The sequence below is a fragment of the Phacochoerus africanus genome, chromosome 6 (genome assembly GCF_016906955.1).
Source record: "Phacochoerus africanus isolate WHEZ1 chromosome 6, ROS_Pafr_v1, whole genome shotgun sequence".
Lineage (NCBI taxonomy): Eukaryota > Metazoa > Chordata > Mammalia > Artiodactyla > Suidae > Phacochoerus > Phacochoerus africanus.
The window spans coordinates 36,745,537-36,767,825 of NC_062549.1; the positions used below are offsets into that span (position 1 = coordinate 36,745,537).

General features: G+C 41.6%; 1 protein-coding gene across 2 annotated transcripts in view; it reads left to right on the forward strand.

Annotated features, from left to right (window-relative positions):
* The first annotated feature begins 4,579 nt into the window (after positions 1 to 4,579).
* Positions 4,580 to 22,289, forward strand: part of RGS22 (regulator of G protein signaling 22) — a 154,301-nt gene continuing 136,591 nt past the window's right edge. Inside the window, exons 1-3 of one of the 2 annotated variants that reach the window (XM_047783528.1) lie at positions 4,580 to 4,673; positions 5,175 to 5,203; positions 21,048 to 21,110. In XM_047783528.1, coding sequence (XP_047639484.1) covers positions 4,649 to 4,673; positions 5,175 to 5,203; positions 21,048 to 21,110 — 117 coding nt within the window. In that variant the 5' untranslated portion in view covers positions 4,580 to 4,648. The remainder of the gene's footprint in view (positions 4,674 to 5,174; positions 5,204 to 21,047; positions 21,111 to 22,289) is intronic. The other variant, XM_047783530.1, reaches the window with a different exon arrangement.

Genomic DNA, 22,289 nt, shown 5'->3' on the forward strand with positions numbered 1-22,289 from the left:
TTAACGAATCCGACTAGGAACCATGAGGTTGCGGGTTCGGTCCCTGCCCTTGCTCAGTGGGTTAAGGATCTGGCGTTGCCGTGAGCTGTGGTGTAGGTTGCACACGCGGCTCGGATCCCGCGTTGCTGTGGCTCTGGTGTAGGCCAGTGGCTACAGCTCCGATTCAACCCCTAGCCTGGGAACCTCCATATGCCGCGGGAGCGGCCCAAAGAAATAGCAAAAAGAAAAAAAAAAAAAATAGAGAAACTGGCAGTTACTGACAAAGTCCTGACCACCTGGGGCCTGTTGCTGCAGAAGGTGTGGTGTTGCTTCCCACCCTCGTTGCTGGAGAGGTTGTTAGAGTTCTGTTGTCATGTATGCTGTTGTCCATTTGTACATTCAGCCTATTAAATATCCCACTAGCATCAAAAATTAAAATCACAATGATGAGTTTCATCCTTTGATGCCATTACTGTTCACATTCAGAACTAGGCCCAGGTTTGACTCTATCACACCCAACCCAAGGAAGGATTGATACACTAAATGGCCTGAAAAGTATGCTTTTGATTGTTGAGGAGATATATACACATGCATGTACTCACACATGTCAGTCTCTCCAGCTGTTCTTTTGAGAATCATAGGCTCAATCCCTGTAGCTTCTCACTCTGAGCAGGCTACATAGAGAAGCCCTGAAGCAAAGTAATCCTCACAATTCAGATCAGCCCTTGAGATAGTTGGTTTGGGGTTTGGATTTGGAAGCTTGATCATTTTTCTTTGTCCATCGCAGCTTAACTTGATGTCACTTCTGTGCTGTTCCATGCTGCTGTTGGCTTCTCATGATATCACAGTTTTAGATGTTTTGCAGGGAGACTGAGATGCTCTCCAAGGTTCCTCCAGATTGACTTTAGGCATACTACAAAGTCTGTGTTTAAGGAAGTCCATCCCAAACACATCCAATTTGCTAATAACATGTCCAGCATCAGAAGAGAATTAACAAAAACTTGATTCCATTTATGTAGATACAGTTCTCATTAAAGTGTGATTTTGAACTTCCTTAGTTTTCAACAATGGTATTGGTGAGTGGCAGAAAAAGGTCTTTTGGGAAAAACTAGTGAGTTTAGGGGAAGAAACATAATAAAATGTAAAATATAGTCATAAGGGAAACAAAAGCCAAACCACAAAGAGATACCACCTCACACCCAGGAGGATGGCTAGAATCAAAAAGACAGATGATACGTGTTAGTGAAGATATAATAGAACCAGAAGCCCTCACCTGCTGGTGATAAGATGGTACAGTCAATTTGTAAAATAGTCTGTAGACATAGAGTTGCCAAACAAAGTCTGTAAACATAGAGTTGCCAAACAAAGAATTACCACATTACCCTGCAATTCTGCTCCTAGGTATGTATCCAAGAGAAATGAAAACATATGCCCACACAAAAACTTGTACACAAATGCTCAGAGCAGCATTGTTCATAATAGCCAAAAAGTAGAAACAATCCAAATGTCCATCAACTGATAGACAAATTGCTGTATATCCATATAATAGAATATTACTCAGCAACAAAAAGGAATGAAGAACAGATTCATGCCACAACATGGATGAATCTTAACATTATGCTACTTGAAAGAAACCAGTCACAAAAGACCACCATATGGTGTGATTCCACTTATATGACATGTCCAGAATAGACAAATATAGAGAGACAGAAGGTAGATTAGTGGGTACATAGGGTTTAGGTGGGGATGGGATAATGGAGGTGACAGCCAAAGGGTATGAGGTTTCTTTGAAGAGATGAAAATGTTCTCAAATTGTAGGGATGGTTGTACAACTGAATACACTAAAACCCACTGACTCATACAGTTTAAACAGGTGTATTTAATATGAGTTACATCTCAATAAAACTGTTAACAAAGAAATCATCAAAACATTAGGATAGCTTATAACCTAAGCATTTGGGTCCAAGTTACAGTTTTTATGATTCTTGGGCTGTTTTTTAAATCTCTGATGAGATTCTTTTTAGAGAGAAAAGCTGCATAGCATGGCTGTTAAAGAGCAAAGGCTTTGGATCAGACATACGAGGATCAGCTGGTGGCTTCACACATTCAAGTTGTTGTCTCTGAGCAAATTATCTAACTTTTCTAAGTTTCAGTTTCTTAAATTGTTGAGAATAGTAATCTCCTAGGGTTATTATTAGAGGCCCACAGGAAGTGCACAAGGAATGTTAGCCACACCTAATGTTAAAAAAATTTAGTTATCTCATCAATATGACTGTCTAAAACTGGAATTAACAAATATTGCCTGTGAGCAGGGCACAGTGCAAAATGACTGCAATGGAGAGAAGATATGTAGTAGGCACTGAGTCGTGGTAGGGGAGTTGTTAAAAGAATGAGAATTTTCCTTCACTCCTAGGATTCTACTGTCTGGTGAGGGGCGCTGAGAGTAGAGGGTATCCCTTTAAGATAGGAGTTTGTACCAAGTACGCAGGAGCAAGAGAGGCCAATCAAAGGAACTCAGTGGAAGGTATATTGGAGATGAGACCCAAGCTGAATACTGAAGAATGAGGAAATTTAGCCCAGTAAGGGCCAGCAGGGCTCCTCTGGTGACAGAAACAGAGCAAGCAAAACCCCTGGAAGGCCCTTTTATATGTCAACTCTCAAATTTATATCTCCCAAATCCCAGGCTTCTACATTAACTGCAAACTCAAAATCTTTGCTTGCATGGCTCATAGGCTTCTTAACCTCTCTCCCACCTGTGGTCCACTCACAGCCTTCCCCATCTCTGACGATTCCAACTCCATTCTACCCGATGCTTGTGGCAAAAACATTGGAGTTATTTTCTACTACTTCATTCCTGCATCCAGTCTGTCAGGGAATCCTCTTGACTCTACCAAAATATGTGCAGACTCCGAGTCCATCTCAAACCTGTTACTGCTCCCATCAGCTCTTGCCTGCTGCTACTTGTGCCCATCTGCATTCTTCTACACAGTATCCAGAGTGATCCTTTTCAAATAAAAGCAGAACGTGGAACTTTTCTGGTTCAAACTCTATAGTCTGGGTTGCACTCAGAATCAAAGCTAGAGTCCTAATGAGGGCAGACAAAGCTGTTGATGATCTGTTCCCTCAAGTATCCTCTTTCTCCTTCCCTCATTACTCTCCCTTGACTTCATCTGGTGCTGACTGTTTGGCCAAGGTAGTGGTTTATTGCTTTTGGCCTTTGTACTATTGAAAAGGCAATAAATGTAACTAAGCAGGTGTGTGGGTTTCTTGCAGTACCAGCACCCATTGTCTTACTCCTTGTTTGCTTAAGTACTCACACACCTGGGGGGGGGGGGTGCCTAGGAAGCAAAGGTGGAGCCACTGAAGGCTTCAAGGTGATCAGAATTGCATCTAGACGATTCTGCTCTCAGCAAGGAGAAGGAATTTAAGGGGAACTCCTTTAGAAGCAGCAAGATTGAGGAAAGTTAGGAAGCTTTTACAACAGTCCAGGTGGGAGCCTGTGCCAGGACTCTGGTGGTTGGTGTGAATGGAGAGAAGATCCAGATTCCAGAATTAAGGTAGAATTGGCAGGACCTAGTGCTTGATTGCATACAGGGCTTTTGACTTGAGTCACCTGGTGGATGAACTTACTGAACATGGGATTTATGTAGGAAGATAAAACTTGAAAACAAGTTCTAGTAAAAATGTGAATTTCCTTTTGGACATTTTGATTTGGAAGCATTCAAGAAGAGCTACCATGGGTAGCAATGGAATTTAGGTTCCTAGGCTCATGGGAAGAGGTCCCGGCTGGGACATTTAGCAGCGACATTTCTAAAAACGAAATAGAATTATTGTTTTCCTTTTCTCACATCTCACTTTTCACTTAAACTCCTCTATGATAACATTTCTGGGAACACACCTTATGGGCAGCCTCAGTTTCTTGTCCCCTCTTCCTGCCTTCTCTAGTAATTAAAAAATCATAGCTGTCTTGAAATCGGCTGCCCTAACCCACTGGAGCAAAAGTGTGGGGAAGGCCTGGTTCCTAAAGCACGTGAACATTGCACTTTTTGTGCCGGCATTTCCTACAACTGGGAGTGAGCTCCAGAACAGAGTGGCGAGTTCTCGTCCTCTTTCGGTATCGAGAACTCTTCCCTTCCTTCTTCGTCTTTCTCAGGACCAGTCCGTCTGGCCTCCACCCCCTCACCGGCTCGGAGCGTGGCTTTCCTTACTGTGGACGGTGCGGGTGGGAACTCGAGCGGGGAGTACAGGCTGCAGCCGCGGCCGCCACCGCGGCGAGGCCCCGGCTGGTTCGGGCTTTAAGGGCGACGCATCCCCAGGGCCGTTGGGTCGCGTGTCACCCGCAGCCGTTGGCAGCGGCACCGGCCCCAGGTCCGGAGGAGGCTGGGGCTGCCCGCGCGGCCCTGGTTCGGCCCGGGAGGCTCAAGAGGCGCGTGACCGCCCCGAGCGCGGGCGCGGCTCCCAGGCCCCCGGCGGCCCGCTGCTCGGCGCCCACATTGTCCTGGCTCCATAGCAACTCAGGCCGCGCGGGGGCCACAGCGGCCGGCGCAACCCGGGTCCGCGCGCCGCTCCGCGTCGCCATCCGCTCCCGGGGCCGGACGGCCCACGCCCAGGGTGTCCTGACCGCCCGCGCGGTGCCGGGGGCGCGGGCGGCGGCGGCGGTGGCGGCAGCATGCCCGAGAAGCGGCTCACGGCCGGTAGGTGGGCGGCCGGGGCCCGGGCGCGGTGCGGGGGCCGCCGCTCTCGCCCGGCGGAGCAGCCTCTCCGCGCACCACCTCGGGGCTTCCTTCTCGGCCCCGCATTCGAAGCCCTGGCTTCAGAGCTCTCTCATCGCCTTTATTACGAATGCAGCTTCCCCCTGCCCTCTTTTTACAGTGCCTCGTTGGCACCGTCTTCCTTGATCTCGCTTAAGTCTCCGTTTTGCAGCGGGAGTAATAGAAGGCACCACCTAGTAAGGTGAACTCCAGGGTCGTGGTGAATTAGTGACCAAGCTGGATTCCAGAAGACTTTCTTCCCCACTTCCACCTTGAATTCCAGCTGAAAATTCAATCCATGTGCAGAGTGGGAGCAGAGGGCCAAAATTTTTACAGAGCTTGCCCACGTATAAAGCAGGGCTAAGTACTGTCTCGAATTATTTCATTTACTTTAAAAGGAAATCAGATTTGAGTGAGATAATGTAATATTTTATCTTGTTTCAGAGCCACCAGCTATTACAGAAGAAGAATTTGTAAGTACAATTTAGAGGGCTACTTTTCTGTTTTCTTGACTTTTTTCTTTAAGTAAATCATAGATCATAGAAAAAAGCCGTGTGTTTTCTTTTCTTTTTTTTTTTTTTTGTCTTTTTGTTGTTGTTGTTGTTATTTCTTGGGCCGCTCCCGCGGCATGTGGAGGTTCCCAGGCTAGGGGTTGAATCGGAGCTGTAGCCACCGGCCTACGCCAGAGCCACAGCAACGCGGGATCCGAGCCGCGTGTGCAACCTACACCACAGCTCACGGCAACGCCGGATCGTTAACCCACTGAGCAAGGGCAGGGACCGAACCCGCAACCTCATGGTTCCTAGTCGGATTCGTTAACCACTGCGCCACGACGGGAACTCCTGTTTTCTTCTTTTTTGCCAAATGAGTATAATAGAAGCTTTGGTTTCCTAACACTAGTGCTGACTACAAGAAGTCCTTATTTTTTAACAGGTACATTTTTAAGAAGGAGCCAAATGATTTTTATGATGTATGCTATTCATTGTTAAAGTTCTTTTACATAAATGTATTTAATTAAATTAATTTATTTAATTTTGCTGAACTTATTTTAATGACTCCATCAGAGGTAGGCTTTATCTCTGTGGTTTTCTTGTGATGTGGCTGTGCAGTTCCTGGTTACAGCAAACATTAGTAGGTGGCATTGATTGATAATAAGTGGTCAGTGTCTAGTTATGATTCCTTCAAAAATCGACTTAATGTTCTCATCTGGAAAGTTGAGTAATGAGAACTTTGCCAGGTACATTATACATGTTGTCATTTAGGTGAGCGCTCTATCTAGGGTTTGGGGTTCTCCTGTGATCCTCACTGTGTAGTTAAGGAATTTGCCCAGGGTAATACAGATAGGAGGCAGCAAGGTTTGATTCCAAGAGCTCTAAGCACGTCTCTAGATTACTTGCTTATGTCCTCCAGCACTTATTTCTCTTGTTAGTAAATTCTCTTATTTGCTTTTGGCTTTTTATTCAACACATGTGAGTGCCTCTGTATTCACATTGCATACATAGTCACACAGATGCTGAGGATAAGTCTCAAAAAGTCTTGTTAGGGGTTATGAAAATAGAGACTCTGCTAGCACGTTCCAGACCTTTGGTCCGCCACTGAGACAGCGAGACCCAGATAGAGGCACAGAGAGTGTGTCAGAAACTCCAACCATCTTCCTGTTGCTTTGACCTCACTTTGTGTGGTGGCACATTTCTTTCGGCTGCTTTCTGAACTGGCCTCCATACCAGCAGGAGGAAAGCATTTCTGGAGATAATCTTCTCCCATCCCAACACCAGCGGAAATTCTCTGACCGGCACCCAGCAACATTACCCTTAACCTCTGAGCTGTCTGCTAACCTCTCCACGTCTTTTCCCAGGTTATGGAAACTCATAATATCTTGAAGATTCTATCAGCAATTCCTCTTTCTCTTGGTTTCTTTGATATCATGGTCTCTCGGTTCTCCCATCTCTCGTTTTTATGTCCCCCCTTTCTGGCTTCTCTTTTTCCTTGCCCATGAAAGCATTGACCCTTTTCAGGATTCTCTGGAGGAACTCTTCTCCTGTAGCATCAGCGCCCCTCATTTCACAGGACTCCCAAATGTACACATCTCTTCTAGTGCCAGAACTCTGTATCTGTGGATTTATCATCGTCTTCAGCATCATTATCTGGATGTCCCTGCATCACTTCCATAACCCGAACCAGTCCTCCCCTCACTCCATTCTGTCTTCTGCTGCTGCTTATTTTCTTATTCTTATACCGCTGGCCATTCAGTCATCCAAGCCAGAACCCTTCTTCCCTTTCCTTCATCTCCCACCTGCAATCATTTACCAAGTTCTTATCATAACCAGATCTGTTTCTCCATCCTCATAGCTACTGTCTTAATCAGGCCCTCATCCCCAAGCCTGGACTTTGGCAGTAGTCCTATCACTGTCTCCAATATTCCTCTGCCAACTTCAGTTTTTCTTTGCCTGAGGTATAAATGCAAACTCCTGTGCATCAGCTCTGCTGGATTACTAACTGTGGCTTTGCTCTACCTTTAGATTTTTTTTTCTTTTTCCCATCACTCTACCTTGGCTATCAGATTGCTATTAACTTTAAAGAAAATTACTCGATTGCTCAGCGTGTTTATTAATCCTACTGTTACTGTTTCTTGAATGCTGCTTGCATGCGGGTATATAACCTCAGAAGAACCCTATTAGGTCGTTGTTAAAACCCAGAGCTCATGGATGAGGAAGTCTGTGTCCACAGAGTTTAACTAGCCCAGCTTGAGGCCACACATCTAGTAATAGGCAGAGCCAGAAGGTCAAAAGCCTCCCTCTAGCATTCAGAATCTTTTCTATAACTTTTTATCCTTCTTTAACCTTACCTTCCACTATTTTCGATGCGATAAAGACACTGTTCATACTGGGTTTTTGTTTTTTTGTTTTGCTTTATAAAGTATTTCCACATTTCCTCTGCTCCAGCCAAACTGCCCTGCTTGCCTCCTTGCTTTTGCTGTTGAGTTTTCATCTCAGTTGCCCTCCCCTATCCGTTTCACAATCTTGCACATTCTTCAAGGTCCAGCTCATCTCCTCCAGGAAACCTTTCCAACCTAAAATTATCCAGATTGCCTTTGTGCAGCTTTTAGTTTGGGACCAGATCCTCAAATTCATAGGCTCACCAAGCATTATCTATAGATTAAATAATTCATGTCTTGCATGTAATATTTAACTTTTTTTTTTTCTCATCAGTATTCTTAGAAGAAGTTGTGTGGCAGAGATCTCTGGTTCCCCAAAATCTGTTCTATCATCTTCTTTTTTTGGGGGGGGGCGCTTTTTGTCTTTTTAGGGCCACACCCAAGGCATGTGGAGGTTCTCAGGCTAGGGGTCCAATCGGAGCTGTAGGTGCTGGCTTACATGACAGCCACAACAGTGCGGGATCCAAGCTGTATCTGCAATCTACACCACAGCTCATAGCAACGCCAGATCTTTAACCCACTGAGCAAGGCCAGGGATCAAACCTGCATCCTCATGGATGCTAGTCGGGTTTGTTAACCACTAAGCCATGACAGGAACTCCCATTCTACCATTTTCTGTAATACATACTAGACATAATACTCTCCAGAATAAAGCCTGCATTTTCTAGCTTCCCTTGCAGCTAACTGTAACCAGATTTTGACTAATGGAAGGTACGCACAAGTGTTGTGTCCTACTCCTACAAAGGCAATGTTTACTGATATTTAATAACCCCTGGGTCACACAGCTAGGAACTGGTCGAACCACAATTAGAACCTCTGACTCAGATAAATGTAAAGGGAGAGAACAAGCCTTTTTTCTTCTTTCCTGCTGGCCGGAATGAGGATGCGATCCTGGAACTGAAGCAGTCATCTTGGATCATGAGGTACAAGTGGAATCTTGAGGATGGCAGGGTCACAGCATCAAAGGGGCCCGAGCCCCTGATACGCTGGGAAGTCACAATGCCAGTTCTCAACTGCTTATGATTACATGAGACATAGAGACTTCTGTGTTATTGAAATTGCCCTATTTATTTTGGCTTTCCATTATTGGCAGCAGAGTCCTAATGTGCTTCCATGTTCATAGGAATGTTTTTCTCATTGCATTTTCTCACTCAGTCATCTAAAAAGTACAGTGCTATTGTGTCCGCAGAGTATTTTAACCTTTACATGGGGTTTTCTTCTTCAGAGGAGAGAGTAACACTTAGAATAAATCATTTGTGGTCAGGGACACATTACCTAGTATATATTTTAACTTTCTGTTTGTAAATTTTTAAATTTCTTAACAAAACTGTGAACTCCTGTAGGGCTAATATTATGACTTAGTACACCTTAATATTCCCTATAGTGAGTAGCACAATTCCCAGAGTGTGTTATTAGATGATTAATCAATTTTGAATATTTTAATATATAATTATTAGTGTAATTTGCCTCACTTATATTCATTTTTTACCAAGCTTCACCTTATAAATATTCTGTATTTCCTAAGCACCTCTTTCTTGGCATTTTTTTCTACGTTACCATCTTTATTAACTTTATATTTAATATATATTTGATAATTCTCTTAGGGAAAAATATATAAAAAACATATATTCAGTTTTCTCATTAGTTCCTTTGAGGGTATATTTTTAATTGTATAAGCAATGTATAAATACATTCCTACAAATAAATGATAAAAGTGATAAATTGAATGCTTCTCTTAATTACTTCCCTCAAATCTCAGCCTCTCTTTTTCATATTCCATAAGAACTGAAATATAAATTTATCATAGCAAGAGTAGTATAATTCAGACTGCTTTATGTGTGATACATTGGGATTTGATTGTGTATACATAATTTTTTATTGTAAAATATACATAAATTATACTTACATCTTAACCTTTTTTTTTTTTTTTTTTTGCTTTTTAGGGCCATACCCAGAGCATATGGAAGTTCCCAGGCTAGGGGTTGCATCTGCAACCTACACCACAGCTCATGGTAACACCAGATCCCCAACCCACTGAGCGAAGCCAGGGATGGAATCCACATCCTCATGGATACTAGTCAGATTCGTTTCCACTATGCCACGATGGGACCCCCTCCCCCCCATTTTAACCATTTTTTAAGTGTATGATTTTTTTTTTAACCTTTTTTTTCACCATGCCTATGGCTTGTGCAAGTTCCCAGGCCCCAGATCTTCTAAGTGTATGATTTCAGTGGCATTAAGCACAATCACATTGTGTAGCCATCACCACTGTCCATCTCCAGAACTTGTTCATAATGTCAAACTGAAATTCTGTATCCATTAAACAATAACTTCCCATCACCCCTCCCCCAGCCTCCAGTTACCATTATTCTACTTTCAGTCTTTATGAACTTGACTGTTAATAGGTAACTTGTATTAAGTGGAATAATACAGTATTTGTCCTTTTGTGTTTGGCGCATTTCATTTAGCATGACTTTTTCAGGGATCATCCATATTCTTGCATGTATCAGAATTTCATTGCTTTGTAAGGCTGAATAATATTCCATTATATGTTCATACCATATTTTGTTTTATCCTTTCATAAATCAACGGACATTTGGGTGGTTTCCGCCTTTTGGCTATTGCTGGGTCATCTGATAATTACATGTTTGACTTTTTGGGGAATGGTGGCTGTACCATTTCACATCCCCACCAGAAGTGTACAGAGGTTCCAATGTCTCCACATTCTTCTCAGCACTTGTTATTTGTCATTAAAAAAAGAAAACTGTGGCCAGCCCTGTAGATGTGAAGTGATACCTTGTTTTGTTTTTTAAACTGAAGTTCATTTACTGGGCTGTGTTAATTTCAGGTGTGTAGCAAAGTGATTCAGTTATACACACATATCTATTTTTTCAAACTCTTTTGCATTATAGGTTATTAGAAAATACTGAGTATGGTTTCCTGTGATTATTGTGGTTTTGATTTACATTCATGTTGCTGCTGAGGTTCAGCATCTTTTCATGTGCTTATTGACCATTTATACATCTTTGGGGAAATATCTATTCAAGTCCTTTGCCCTTTAAACGAATTTGGGTTATCTTTTTCTTGCTGACTCTTTTATTAGAGTTCTTTGTGTATTCTGTGTGGCTTTTTTTTTTTTTTTTTGGCTGTGCCTACAGCATATGGAAGTTTCCGGGCCTGGGATCGAACCCATGCCACAGCAGTGACCCCAGCCACTGCAATGAAAATGCCAGGTCCTTAACCTGCTGTGCCACAAAAGAACTCGTATATTCTGGATATTAAACCCTTAGGTTGTCTTTTCACTTTCCTAATAGGGTCCTTTGATTCACAAGTTTTTATTTTAAGTTTATTTTTATTTTCAGTCTCATTCATTTTTTTTTTCTTTCACTGTTCATGCTTTAGATGTAATATTTAAGAATATATTGGAGCTCCTGCTATGGCGCAATGGCATAGGCAGCATCTTGGGAGCACCGGGACATGGGTTTGATCGCCAGCCTGGCATAGTGGGTTAAGAAGCTGTTGCTTAGTTTGCGGCTGCAGCTTGGATCCAATCCCTGGCTTGGGAGCTCCACATGCCACGGGGCAGCCAAAAAAAAAAAAAAAAATCTGTTGCCAAATCCAAAGTCATGAGGAGTTATCTTTGTGTTTTCTTCTAAGTATTTTATAGTTTTAGCCATTATGTTTAGGTCTTTGATCCAATCTGACTCAATTTTTGACGATGTTATGAGGATAAGGTCCAACTTCATTCTTTTGTTGCATGTGGATCTGCAGTTTTCCTAGCACTGTTTGTTGAATGTCCTGTCTCCATTGAATGGTCTTGCCACCCTTGTTGAAAATCATTTGACCATATATGAAAGGATTTATTTCTGGATTTTATTCTATTCTAGTGGTCTCTATGTCTGTCTGTATACCAATACCACTTTGTTTTGATTACTGTAGTTTTGAAATCAGGATATATAATTCCTTCAGTTTTTTTGTTCTTTTCAATATTATTTTGGTGAGTCAAGATTTCTTGAAATTCCATGTGAATTTTAGGATGGGTTTTTCATTTCTATAAAAAAAAAAAAAAAGACATTGAGATTTTGATGGATATTTGTATTAAACCTGTAGATTGCTTTGGGTAGGTGGTATTGTCATTTTAGCAGTCTGGTCTTTCAGTTCCTGAACGTGGTGTTTCTTTCCATTTATTTATATGTTCTCTAATTTCTTTCAGCAGTTTTTTAGTTTGCAGTGTGTAAGTCTTTCCCTCCTTGGTTGTTATTGTTTTCTCTGCTACTGTGCATGGATTTATTTTCTTAATTTCCTTTTTGGATGTACATACTTTTTTAATATTAGGATATATATTTGAAGTTACTAATGAAATTTCTAACCAAGAGTTTTAATATTGATTTTTGTCTCTTTAGGGCCGCACCTGCAGCATAAGGAGGTTCCCAGGCTAGGGGTCCAATTGGAGCTGTAGCCGCCATCCTACGCCACAGCCACAGCAACACCAGATCCGAGCCACATATGCGACCTACACCACAGCTCACAGTAATGCCGGATCCTCAACCCACTGAGCAAGGCCAGGGATCGAACCCGCAACCTCATGGTTCCTAGTCGGATTCATTAACCACTGAGCCACGACAGAAACTACCAATACTGATCTTTTAATACTCTTGAAGACTCTCTATTGATGTGTCCCAGTAAGTACTAAAAACTTTTAGACTGTTTTCTTTATACCCATTCAAAATTGCAAGAATTTATGTTAAGTTTTAAATTTAATAGTACTTCCTTTTTTCATGACAAATATAGTGTTAAACATCCTTAGGATAAACAAATTTAGAAGTCAATGAAATGTTTCACTTATTTCAAAATGATGATATGGCAGTATATGCATGCATTTTGCGAGAAATCACCTTGTATCTAGCTGCTATGCTGCTAAAGATCCATCTCTTGCCAGCAGACAGAAATACCTGTGATATGTGAAGGCAAAGATTTGGGGCCATCATCTGTAGCCTTCCAGGATCTCCCCTCTCCCTTTCCTCCAGGCTGTCTGCACTCTGGGCTGTGAACTGTCCCTCTTGGACATCGCAAACAGAACCTCCTCCAGGAGTTTCCGTCATGGCTCAGTGGTTAACAAATCCGACTAGGAACCATGAGGTTGCAGGTTCGATCCCTGGCCTTGCTCAGTGGGTTAAGGATCCGGCGTTGCCATGAGCTGTGGTGTAGGTTGCAGACATGGCTCGGATCCTTCGTTGCTGTGGCTATGGTGTAGGCCAGTGGCTACAGCTTCAATTCGACCCCTAGCCTGGGAACCTCCATATGCCACGGGAGTGGCCCTAGAAATGGCAAAAAGAAAAAAAAAAAAGCAAAAAAGAAACTCCTCCAGCAGCTTCATAGAGTATAGGGGTATACGCTGCAGCTAGCTGATAAATCTGTGTTCAGGGGCTTTAGCAACTCTTTGGCAGTGCTCAATGCCTGGGTATCAGATGTGGCTCATAAATCATCATTTCCAGGGGAGGGAATTGGATCTGAGAAGTCCCAAACAAGGTTACTCAAAATCAGAGCTCACCATCCTGGGAGCGCCAGCCATTCCTGAGTAAGCCTGGTTGCCTTGAGGGCTGAAGAGGTCTGCTTTGATGTGACCCATTAGATTCCAGTGTCTGTCCACATGTCTGCATGTCATTGCCATACCTGGTGGTAGGCTCTGGTCTGGTGATGGGCTTGTTTAGAAAGGAGAAAGGAATTTACGTATATTTTAGGAGGAAGAAGGAAAAAATAGATCCATCTTCATAGGATGTTTCCAAAACTGTACCTATCTCCGGATCCATGATAATATTCCCAATGTGTGTCAGTTTGGGATTCTGCATTGGAAATTAGATGCATGGCTTTGGTCTGATGTGTGAGGGGCTTGAATGGAAGTTGGAAACTTGGATTATTTTTCTACTTGTGCCATTGGCTAACTCTGATCACCTTTATTGTGTTTCGCCTTCCAGCCTCTCTTTCCTCATGTATTTCTCTCTCTGCTCTGCAGTATTGCCTCTCCTGTGTATACTTTTAAATATAGCATTTGAAGTTATTTGAAATACAATTCAAATGCCATTTTCCCCACTTGAGTCTTTTCTGATTCCCTTACCAAATCACATCTTTCCCTCCTTTGGGAGGGAACGTTTTGTCTTTTCCTATGGCATGTATTATATTCTTTCTTGGACTTTGGTTTTTGCCCATGTCTCCTTTTCTCTTCCTTGTTTAGAAGATCTTCTTTGTATATCTTGCATCTTTTAGAGTTGGAAGAAATTGTCATTTATCTCATTGGAGGGTTCAGCAAAATGATTTTTTAAGCAATAGAAATTTTTACCTATTAAAATTAGCAAGCACATACAAACTCTTCTGTTTAACCCTCTTTCGGGAAGAAATTTGAGAAGTTTGGACTAAAAATGGAAAAGCTGACTTCACTTTCACAGATGGCACACCTGTAATACATGAAAAAACAGGTTTCAAGAGTGTATTCAATTCTGAAAGCATGTTCCTACCTTCCATTGCATCATTCAGCAGAGAATCTGTGTTGCAAATTTTGCAGTTAGGTTCATGGAATGATGTAATGGAGGAATTGATTGTAACTCAGTCTTCCTCTTGATTGTACCACTAACCATCTCCAGTTTACTGGTTATTTGGAAGATGTTAAACCTGAATATGGAGACTTAGTTCATTTACTACAGCCAAGTGACTGGATTGTGGGCATCTTTTGAGAGTAACTGAGCTGCTTCTGCAGATCAAGGCTTTCAGTTTTTTAAGCCAAATTGTCTTGAGAATAAAGGATTTATCAGGTTCTCAGGTTCACAAGACTTTGTTAAGGATGTGACAAGATATCTGAACACATTGAACTAGAAACTGCAGTGGGAAATATACTCATTTATTTAGAGAAATGCAGGCCCTCCTATTAAAGTGTGACAGGATTGAGCAGATGGCCCTTGGAGGTTACACTTATTTCCAATGTGGAACCAACTGCCCTGATACCAGCAGAAACACTGATGTTTAATATTGATAGACCTTAAGATATAATTTTGGAAAAGAAGAGTTCCCGTTGTGGCGCAGTGGTTAATGAATCTGGCTAAGAACCATGAGGTTGCGGGTTCAATCCCTGGCCTTGCTCAATGGGTTAAGGATCCGACGTTGCCATGAGCTGTGGTGTAGGTTGCAGACATGGCTCGGACTCTGCGTTGCTGGGGCTGTGGTGTAGGCCAGCGGCTGCAGCTCCGATTCGACTCCTAGCCTGGGAACCTCCATATGCTGTGAGAGCAGTCCAAGAAATGGCAAAAAGACAAAAAATCATAATAATTTTGGGAAAGAAATACAGATTTTTGATGTATTTGAGTCCTACTTTAAGTGTCCATGGTTGTAAGAAGTGCAAATTGAGGATGTGACTGCAGGCCCAGCAAACACTCTCTCAGTGTGGTTGGGCTCCAGGGCACCTGAGGCAGCTGTGAGCATAATGCTCCCTGCAGGGTCAGGGCAGTGCTCTTGAGGAGGGTGTGCAGACTGGTGCCGCCTGAGAACTCCCATCAGTCTGTCCGGAAATGAGTTTAGAAATTGAGGCATTCCTGTTGCGGCTCAGCAGAAACGAATCTGACTAGCATCCATGAGGACGCAGGTTCAGTCCCTGCCCTCGCTTAGTGGGTTAAGGATCCGGCATTGCTGCGAGCTGTGGTATAGGTCGCAGACACAGCTCGGATCCTGTGTTGCTCTGGCTGTGGTGCAGGCCAGTGGCTACAGCTCTGATTCGACCCCTAGTCTGTGAACCTCCATATGCTGAGGGTGAGGCCCTAAAAAGACAAAAAAAAAAAAGGAATCGAGAGTCAGCATTGAGAATCTTTAAGATAATTTGACAGAATATTGAATTTAATAATAAAAAAGTTGGGCCTATTATTTTTTTTTTCATTTTCTAGTAATTCATTCATATATATATATATATATATATATATATAGTCTATATATATATATATATAGTCTTTTTAGGGTCACACCTGCAGCATATGGAAGTTTTCAGGCTAGGGGTCAAATGGGAGCTGCAGCTGCCAGCCTATACCACAGCTGCAGCAACACAGGATCTAAGCCGCGTCTGCAAACTACACCACAGCTCAGGGCAGATCCTTAACCCATTGAGAAGGTGGGATTGAACCCATGTCTTCATGGAGATCAGTCAGGTTTGTTACTGCTGAGCCACGATGGGGACTCCCCAGTCTTATTTATATGTTACAGAATTATCTGTCTGAAATGGATTAGAGGAAAAAACAAAACAGGCACTGCATCACAGGTGGTTTGGAAAGCGCTAAGAGTCTCTTAGAAGTGTGAGGTATCTGGAAATGAATATATTAATCTGAGAATTCTCTAGAAATTTCTGGCAGTGTGATCAAGTTCTAGGTGATATTTAGGTTTACCAGACTTTATGAAATACACATTTTGTTTTACAGCTAAAAATTAAACAGGAGTTCCCATCGTGGTTCAGTGGTTAAAGAATCCGACTAGGAACCATGAGGTTGAGGGTTCGATCCCTGGCCTCACTCAGTGGGTTAAGGATCCAGCATTGCTGTGAGATGCAGTATAGGCCGCAGACACAGTTCTGATTAGACCCCTAGCCTGGGAACCTCCATATGCCGTGAGTGCAGCTCTGGAAAAGACAAAAAACAAAACAAAAAAACAAAGTGACTGTTTTAGAAAAACTAACAGGGGACTCTACCCTATTACTATTTTTTTTTCTTTTTTTTATTACTCAAATGAATTTATCACATCTGTAGTTGTATAATGATCATCACAATCCAATGTCACAGGATTTCCATCCCACAGCCCAAGCATGTCCCCCACCCTCCAAACTGTCTCCTCCGGAGACCATGGTTTTTCAATGTCTGTGAGTCAGCATCTGTTCTGCAAAGAAGTTCCGTCTGTCCTTTTTTCAGATTCCACATGTCAGTGAAAGCATTTGATGTTGGTGTCCCATTGTATGGCTGACTTCACTTAGCATGATAGTTTCTAGGTCCATCCATGTTGCTAAAAATGCCGGTGTTTCATTCTTTTTAATGGCTGAGTAATATTCCATTGTGTATATGTACCACATCTTGATCCACTCCTCCGTCGACGAACATTTAGGTTGTTTCCATGTCTTGGCTATTGTAAATAGTGCTGCAATGAACACTGAAGTGCATGTGTCTTTGCGAGTCATGGTTTTCTCTGGATAGATGCCCAGGAGTGGGATTGCTGGATCAAATGGGAGTTCTATGTTTAGTTTTCTGAGGAATCTCCATACTGCTTTCCACAGTGGTTGCACCAATTTACAATCCCCCCAACAGTGTACTAGGGTTCATTTTTCTCCACACCCTCTCCAGCACTTATTGTTTGTAGACTTTTGGATGATGGCCATTCTGGCTGGTGTAAGGTGGTACCTCATAGTGGTTTTGATTTGCATTTATCTAATAATGAGTGACACTGAACATCTTTTCATGTGTTTCTCGGCCATCTGTATGTCTTCTTTGGAGAACTGTCTGTTTAGATCTTCCGCCCATTTTTGGATGGGGTTGTTTGTTTTTTTGGTATGGAGCTACAGAAGGTGTTTATAAATTTTGGAGATAAATCCCTTGTCAGTCGATTCATTTGCAAAGATTTTCTCCCATTCTGTGGGTTGTCTTTTCGTTTTGTTTAGGGTTTCCTTTGCTGTGCAGAAACTTTGAAGTTTGAATAGGTCCCATTTGTTTATTTTTCTTTTTATTGTCAATACTCTAAGAGGTGGATCTGAATGTTGCTGTTGTTTATGTCAGAGAGTGTTTGGCCTATGTTTTCCTCTAGGAGTTTGATAGTGTCTGGTCTTATATCTAGGTCTTTAATCCATTTGGAGTTTATTTTTGTGTATGGTGTTAGGGAGTGTTCTAATTTCATTCTTTTCCATGTGGCTGTCCAGTTTTCCCAGCACCACTTATTGAACAAGCTGTCCTTTCTCCATTGTATAGTCTTGCTTTCTTTGTCATAGATGAGTTGGCTGTAAGTGCATGGGTTTAATTCTGGGCTTTCTATCCTGTTCCACTGATCTATATTTCTGTCTTTGTGCCAGTACCATGCAGTTTTGACGACTGTTGCTTTGTAGTATAGTCTGAAGTCCGGGGGCTCCATTTTTCTTTTTCAGGATGTCTTTGGCTATTCTGGGCCTTTTGTGCTTCCAAACAAACTTTAGCATATTTTGTTCAAGTTCTGTGAAAAATGGTCCTTGGTAATTTGATAGGGATTGCACTGAATCTGTAGATTGCCTTGGGTAGTATAGTCATTTTGATAATATTAACTCTTCCAATCCACAAGCATGGTATATCTTTCCATCTATTTGTGTCCCTTTTGATTTCTTTCATCAGTGGCTTGTAGTTTTCAGAGTACAGGTCTTTTGTTTCTTTAGGTAGGTTTACTCCTAGGTATTTTATTCTTTTGGATGCGATGGTAAACGGGATTGCTTCCCTAATTTCCTTTTCTGCTTTTTCATTGTTAGTATATAGAAACGCTATCGGTTTCTGTGTATTGATTTTGTATCCTGCAACTTTGCCAAATTCGTGGATGAGCTCTAACATTTTTCTGGTAGAGTCTTTAGGATGCTCTAGGTACAGTATCATGTCATCTGCAAATAGGGATAGTTTTACTTCTTCCTTTCCCATTTGGATTCCTTTTATTTCTTTTACTTCTCTGATTGCTGTGGCTAGGACTTCCAGAACTATATTGAAGAGTAGTGGCGAGAGCGGACAACCTTGTCTTGTTTCTGATCTCAGTGGGAATTCTTTCAGCTTTTCACCATTGAGAATGATGTTCACTGTGGGTTTGTCGTATATGGCCTTTATCATGTTGAGGTAAGTTCCCGTTATGCCCACTTTCTGAAGGGTTTTTATCAGAAATGGGTGTTGGATTTTGTCAAAGGCTTTTTTCGCATCTATTGAGAGGATCATATGGTTTTTATTCTTCAGTTTGTTAATGTGGTGTATCACACTAATGGATTTGCGGATATTGAAGAACCCTTGCATCCCTGGGATAAATCCCACTTGATCATGATGTACAATCCTTTTAATGTATTGTTGGATGCGGTTTGCTAGTATTTTGTTGAGGATTTTTGCATCGATGTTCATCAGTGATATTGGCCTGTAGTTTTCTTTTTTTGTGGAGTCTTTGTCTGGTTTTGGTACCAGGGTACCCTATTACTATTACTAATTTAAAATACTCTTCCAATCTGTGGATTTTTAGTTTTGGGGATTTTTTTTTTTTTTTTTTTTTTGCTGCTCCCATGGCATGTGGAAATTCCTGGACCACATTCAAAGTATTGAACTCCCACCACAGCAGCCACCTGAACCATTGCAGTGACAGCGCCAGGTCCCTAACCTGCTGTACTACAAGGGAGCTCCCCATCTGTGGATTTTTGATCACGAGGCCAGTAGTGCAAAATCTGACCACCCTTACCATCGCACAATGCCTTTTTACCTAGGAAATCCTCACAATATTTATTGAAATCAGTTTACATCACCTAAGAGTTAGCAGAAAGTAGATGGTTTGCTAAAGGAAGTCCAGAAAATTAAAGCATCTTTAAAGGTAAAATTTGAAAGATTGTAGCCTTTTAGTCTCCACCAAATGTTATCTGCCTAGTTCTGCTTTATTAGACCTTTGCCAATCAGAAATTGGTTGGAGCATGTATTACTAAAGCACCACTGTGAGGATAGTAGGTTTGTGAGAGCCTGAGTGTGTTGTTTGTTGTGGTTGAGAATTTTTGTTCTAGCCAGTTTTGATTTTTACTTTCTTTGATAATCACTTAAATCTGCTAAGTGACTGTTTATAACTCTATTCTGCTACTGCAATTACTTAAGGAAATTACCCTGAAAATCTATTTTCCAAAGTAGGTGTTAGTATACTATACTATCTTCCTTATACTTTCCCACTATACTTCAACAAATTTTTAAAAAAATTGGCTAGTATAAGAAGAAAATTATCAGCCATATGGAATTAATAGCCTTGTGTCATGTTGTCAACTTTCATGTTAGATTTGCAAAATTGAAATATAATTGTGAATAGCACAGTAAGCACACATACTGTACAGCAGGGTATGCAGTGATGTGCTTTGGACACAATGGAAACAATTGCTAATAATATAAGGTGTTTTATTTGGAAGAGAGAATTTGTTCTTGGCAGTAGTTTTCCAGTTTTGTCAACCTTCCAAGTGACTCTCCGGGTGGATGAGATGGTTATGGAAGACAGTGTGTACAATGTCTATTCTTAGAACACATACAGTGTCAGGGTTTCTTCATGCAAAAGTTAAGCAGGATCCTGATTCCTAAAACTATCTCATTCTGCGGGGGAGGGCAGTGGATTACTTTCTTCACTTAATTTATCACTCCCATTAGGCAGTTTAAAAAATTTTTCATTCTGGGAGTTCCTGTCATGGCTCAGTGGTTAACAAATCCAACTAGGAACCATGAGGTTGCGGGTTCGATCCCTGCCCTTGCTCAGTGGGTTAAGGATCTGGCGTTGCCGTGAGCTGTGGTGTAGGTTGCAGATGTGGCTCGAATCTGGTGTTGCTGTGGCTGTGGCTCTGGCGTAGGCTGGTGGCTACGGCTCCGACTGGACCCCTAGCCTGGGAACCTCCATATGCTGTGGGAGCAGCACAAGAAATGGCAAAAAGACCAAAAAAAAAAAAAAAAAAAAAGAAAGAAAAAAAATCTTCATTCTGAATTTCGTCTGAACCCCAAACACTGATTCTGTCTTTCTTGACTCTGCCTTTATTTTTATGAAGCAAGTATTTTTAGTAAAGTCTGTGGGAAATTTAACATGTGTGGTATTTGGTACTTATTTATGTTTCTTTAAGTGTCATGTTGTAGTTCTCATGTGTTCTGTTTGCTAACTAAGCACAGTAGCAAGGGTTTTTTTTGTTTTTTGTTTTTTTGTTTTTGTCTTTTTGCCTTTTCTAGGGCTGCACCCGAGGCACATGGAGGTTCCCAGGCTAGGGGTCTAATCAGAGCTGTAGCCACCGGCCTACTCCAGAGTCACAGCATCGTGGGATCCGAGCCGCGTCTGTGACCTACACCACAGCTCACAGCAACGCCGGATCCCCAACCCACTGAGCAAGGCCAGGGATGGAACCCGCAACCTCATGGTTCCTAGTCAGAGTCGTTAACCCCTGAGCCACAACGGGAACTCCAGCAGCAAGGGTTTTTAAGAGGATGCTCCATTCCCTTCTTCCTTCCTTCCAGAGCACTGTGTACTCTTTGTAGTGAGGCTTCACCATTGGGTAACGGAAAAAGATGTGAAAATCTGCATTACAATCTGTTGATATCAGAATGAAAGGATACTATTGAATCTTAGTATAAGCATAATATTACGTTTTTATATGTTTGCAGGAAGATTCTTTAGCAACAGACGACTTCCTTGTGGACTACTTTAATGAATTCCTAAGCCTTCCAGTGAGTATATAAGCCTTCCAGTGAGTATATTGTTATGTCTGTGGACTATCTTATCAAAGTAAAATATTGTAAACACTGGATTATCTTGTGAGACAAATTTATCAGGGATAATTTTTTTAAAATACTAATTAAAACATGAGAGGAAGTTTGTGCCTTTATTTATTTATTTATTTTGCCACACCCATGCCATGTGGAAGTTTTCCGGCCAGGGATCCAACTGGTGCCATGGCAGCAACTCAAGCCTCTGCAGTGACAACACCAGATCCTTAACCTGCTCTGCCACAAGAGAACTCCAGTTTGTGCCTTTTTATGGAATTAATCCTTTGAGTTTGAATCATATTTAGGAATTATTTTTATTGAAGAAAGCTGGGTCAATTATACTACAATAAAAGTAAACTAAAAAAGAAAGCTGAGATTTTTCTAACCTTCAAAAGCTTTCTGTACAAAACCTGATGTAGTTGTATTTGGTACCATTTTAGAACTTGACGAGAGATGGTAAGGACAGAATATTAAAAAAAACATTTAAGAAACTAAACTTGCTTCTAGGCAATTATTGTCATCCTCTTGGACAGATATAAAAGTAGAATTTGTGTTTAAGGCAACTAGAGTTTTATATCCATAATAAATAAGACTTGGACCCTGTTGTTGGTGTAACAAGGTAGATGCCAAATACTAGAGTTTTGATCTTTGAAAGCAGTGACTGATAGAGTATGTATTGACGGCTTTGTAAAAAGAAATGAAGGTTCATAAAAACACATTGTTGTGTAAAGTTCATCAAGAATGTCAGGTGAAAGAAAATTAGATAAGAAAAGGTTTTTTTTATTATTGTTATGGAAACTTTTTTCATTCAAATACTTACTAGGGAGAATTTGAAATATGAAAAAGTCACAAGTAATTTAGAGGGAATGGATCATAAAATGAGATATTTCTTAAAGCCTAACCACTGAAAATGTGTGGTTTTTTTCTTTTTTTTTCTTTTTTTTTTTTTGCTTTTTAGGGCTGCACTCTCAGCATATGGAGGTTCCCACACTAGCGGTTAAACTGGAGCTACAACTTCTGGCCTATACCACAGCCATAGCAACACAGGATCCAAGCCTCGTCAGTGACCCACACCACAGCTCACGGCCATACCAGATCCTTAACCCACTGACAAGGCCAGGGATCGAACCCACAACCTAA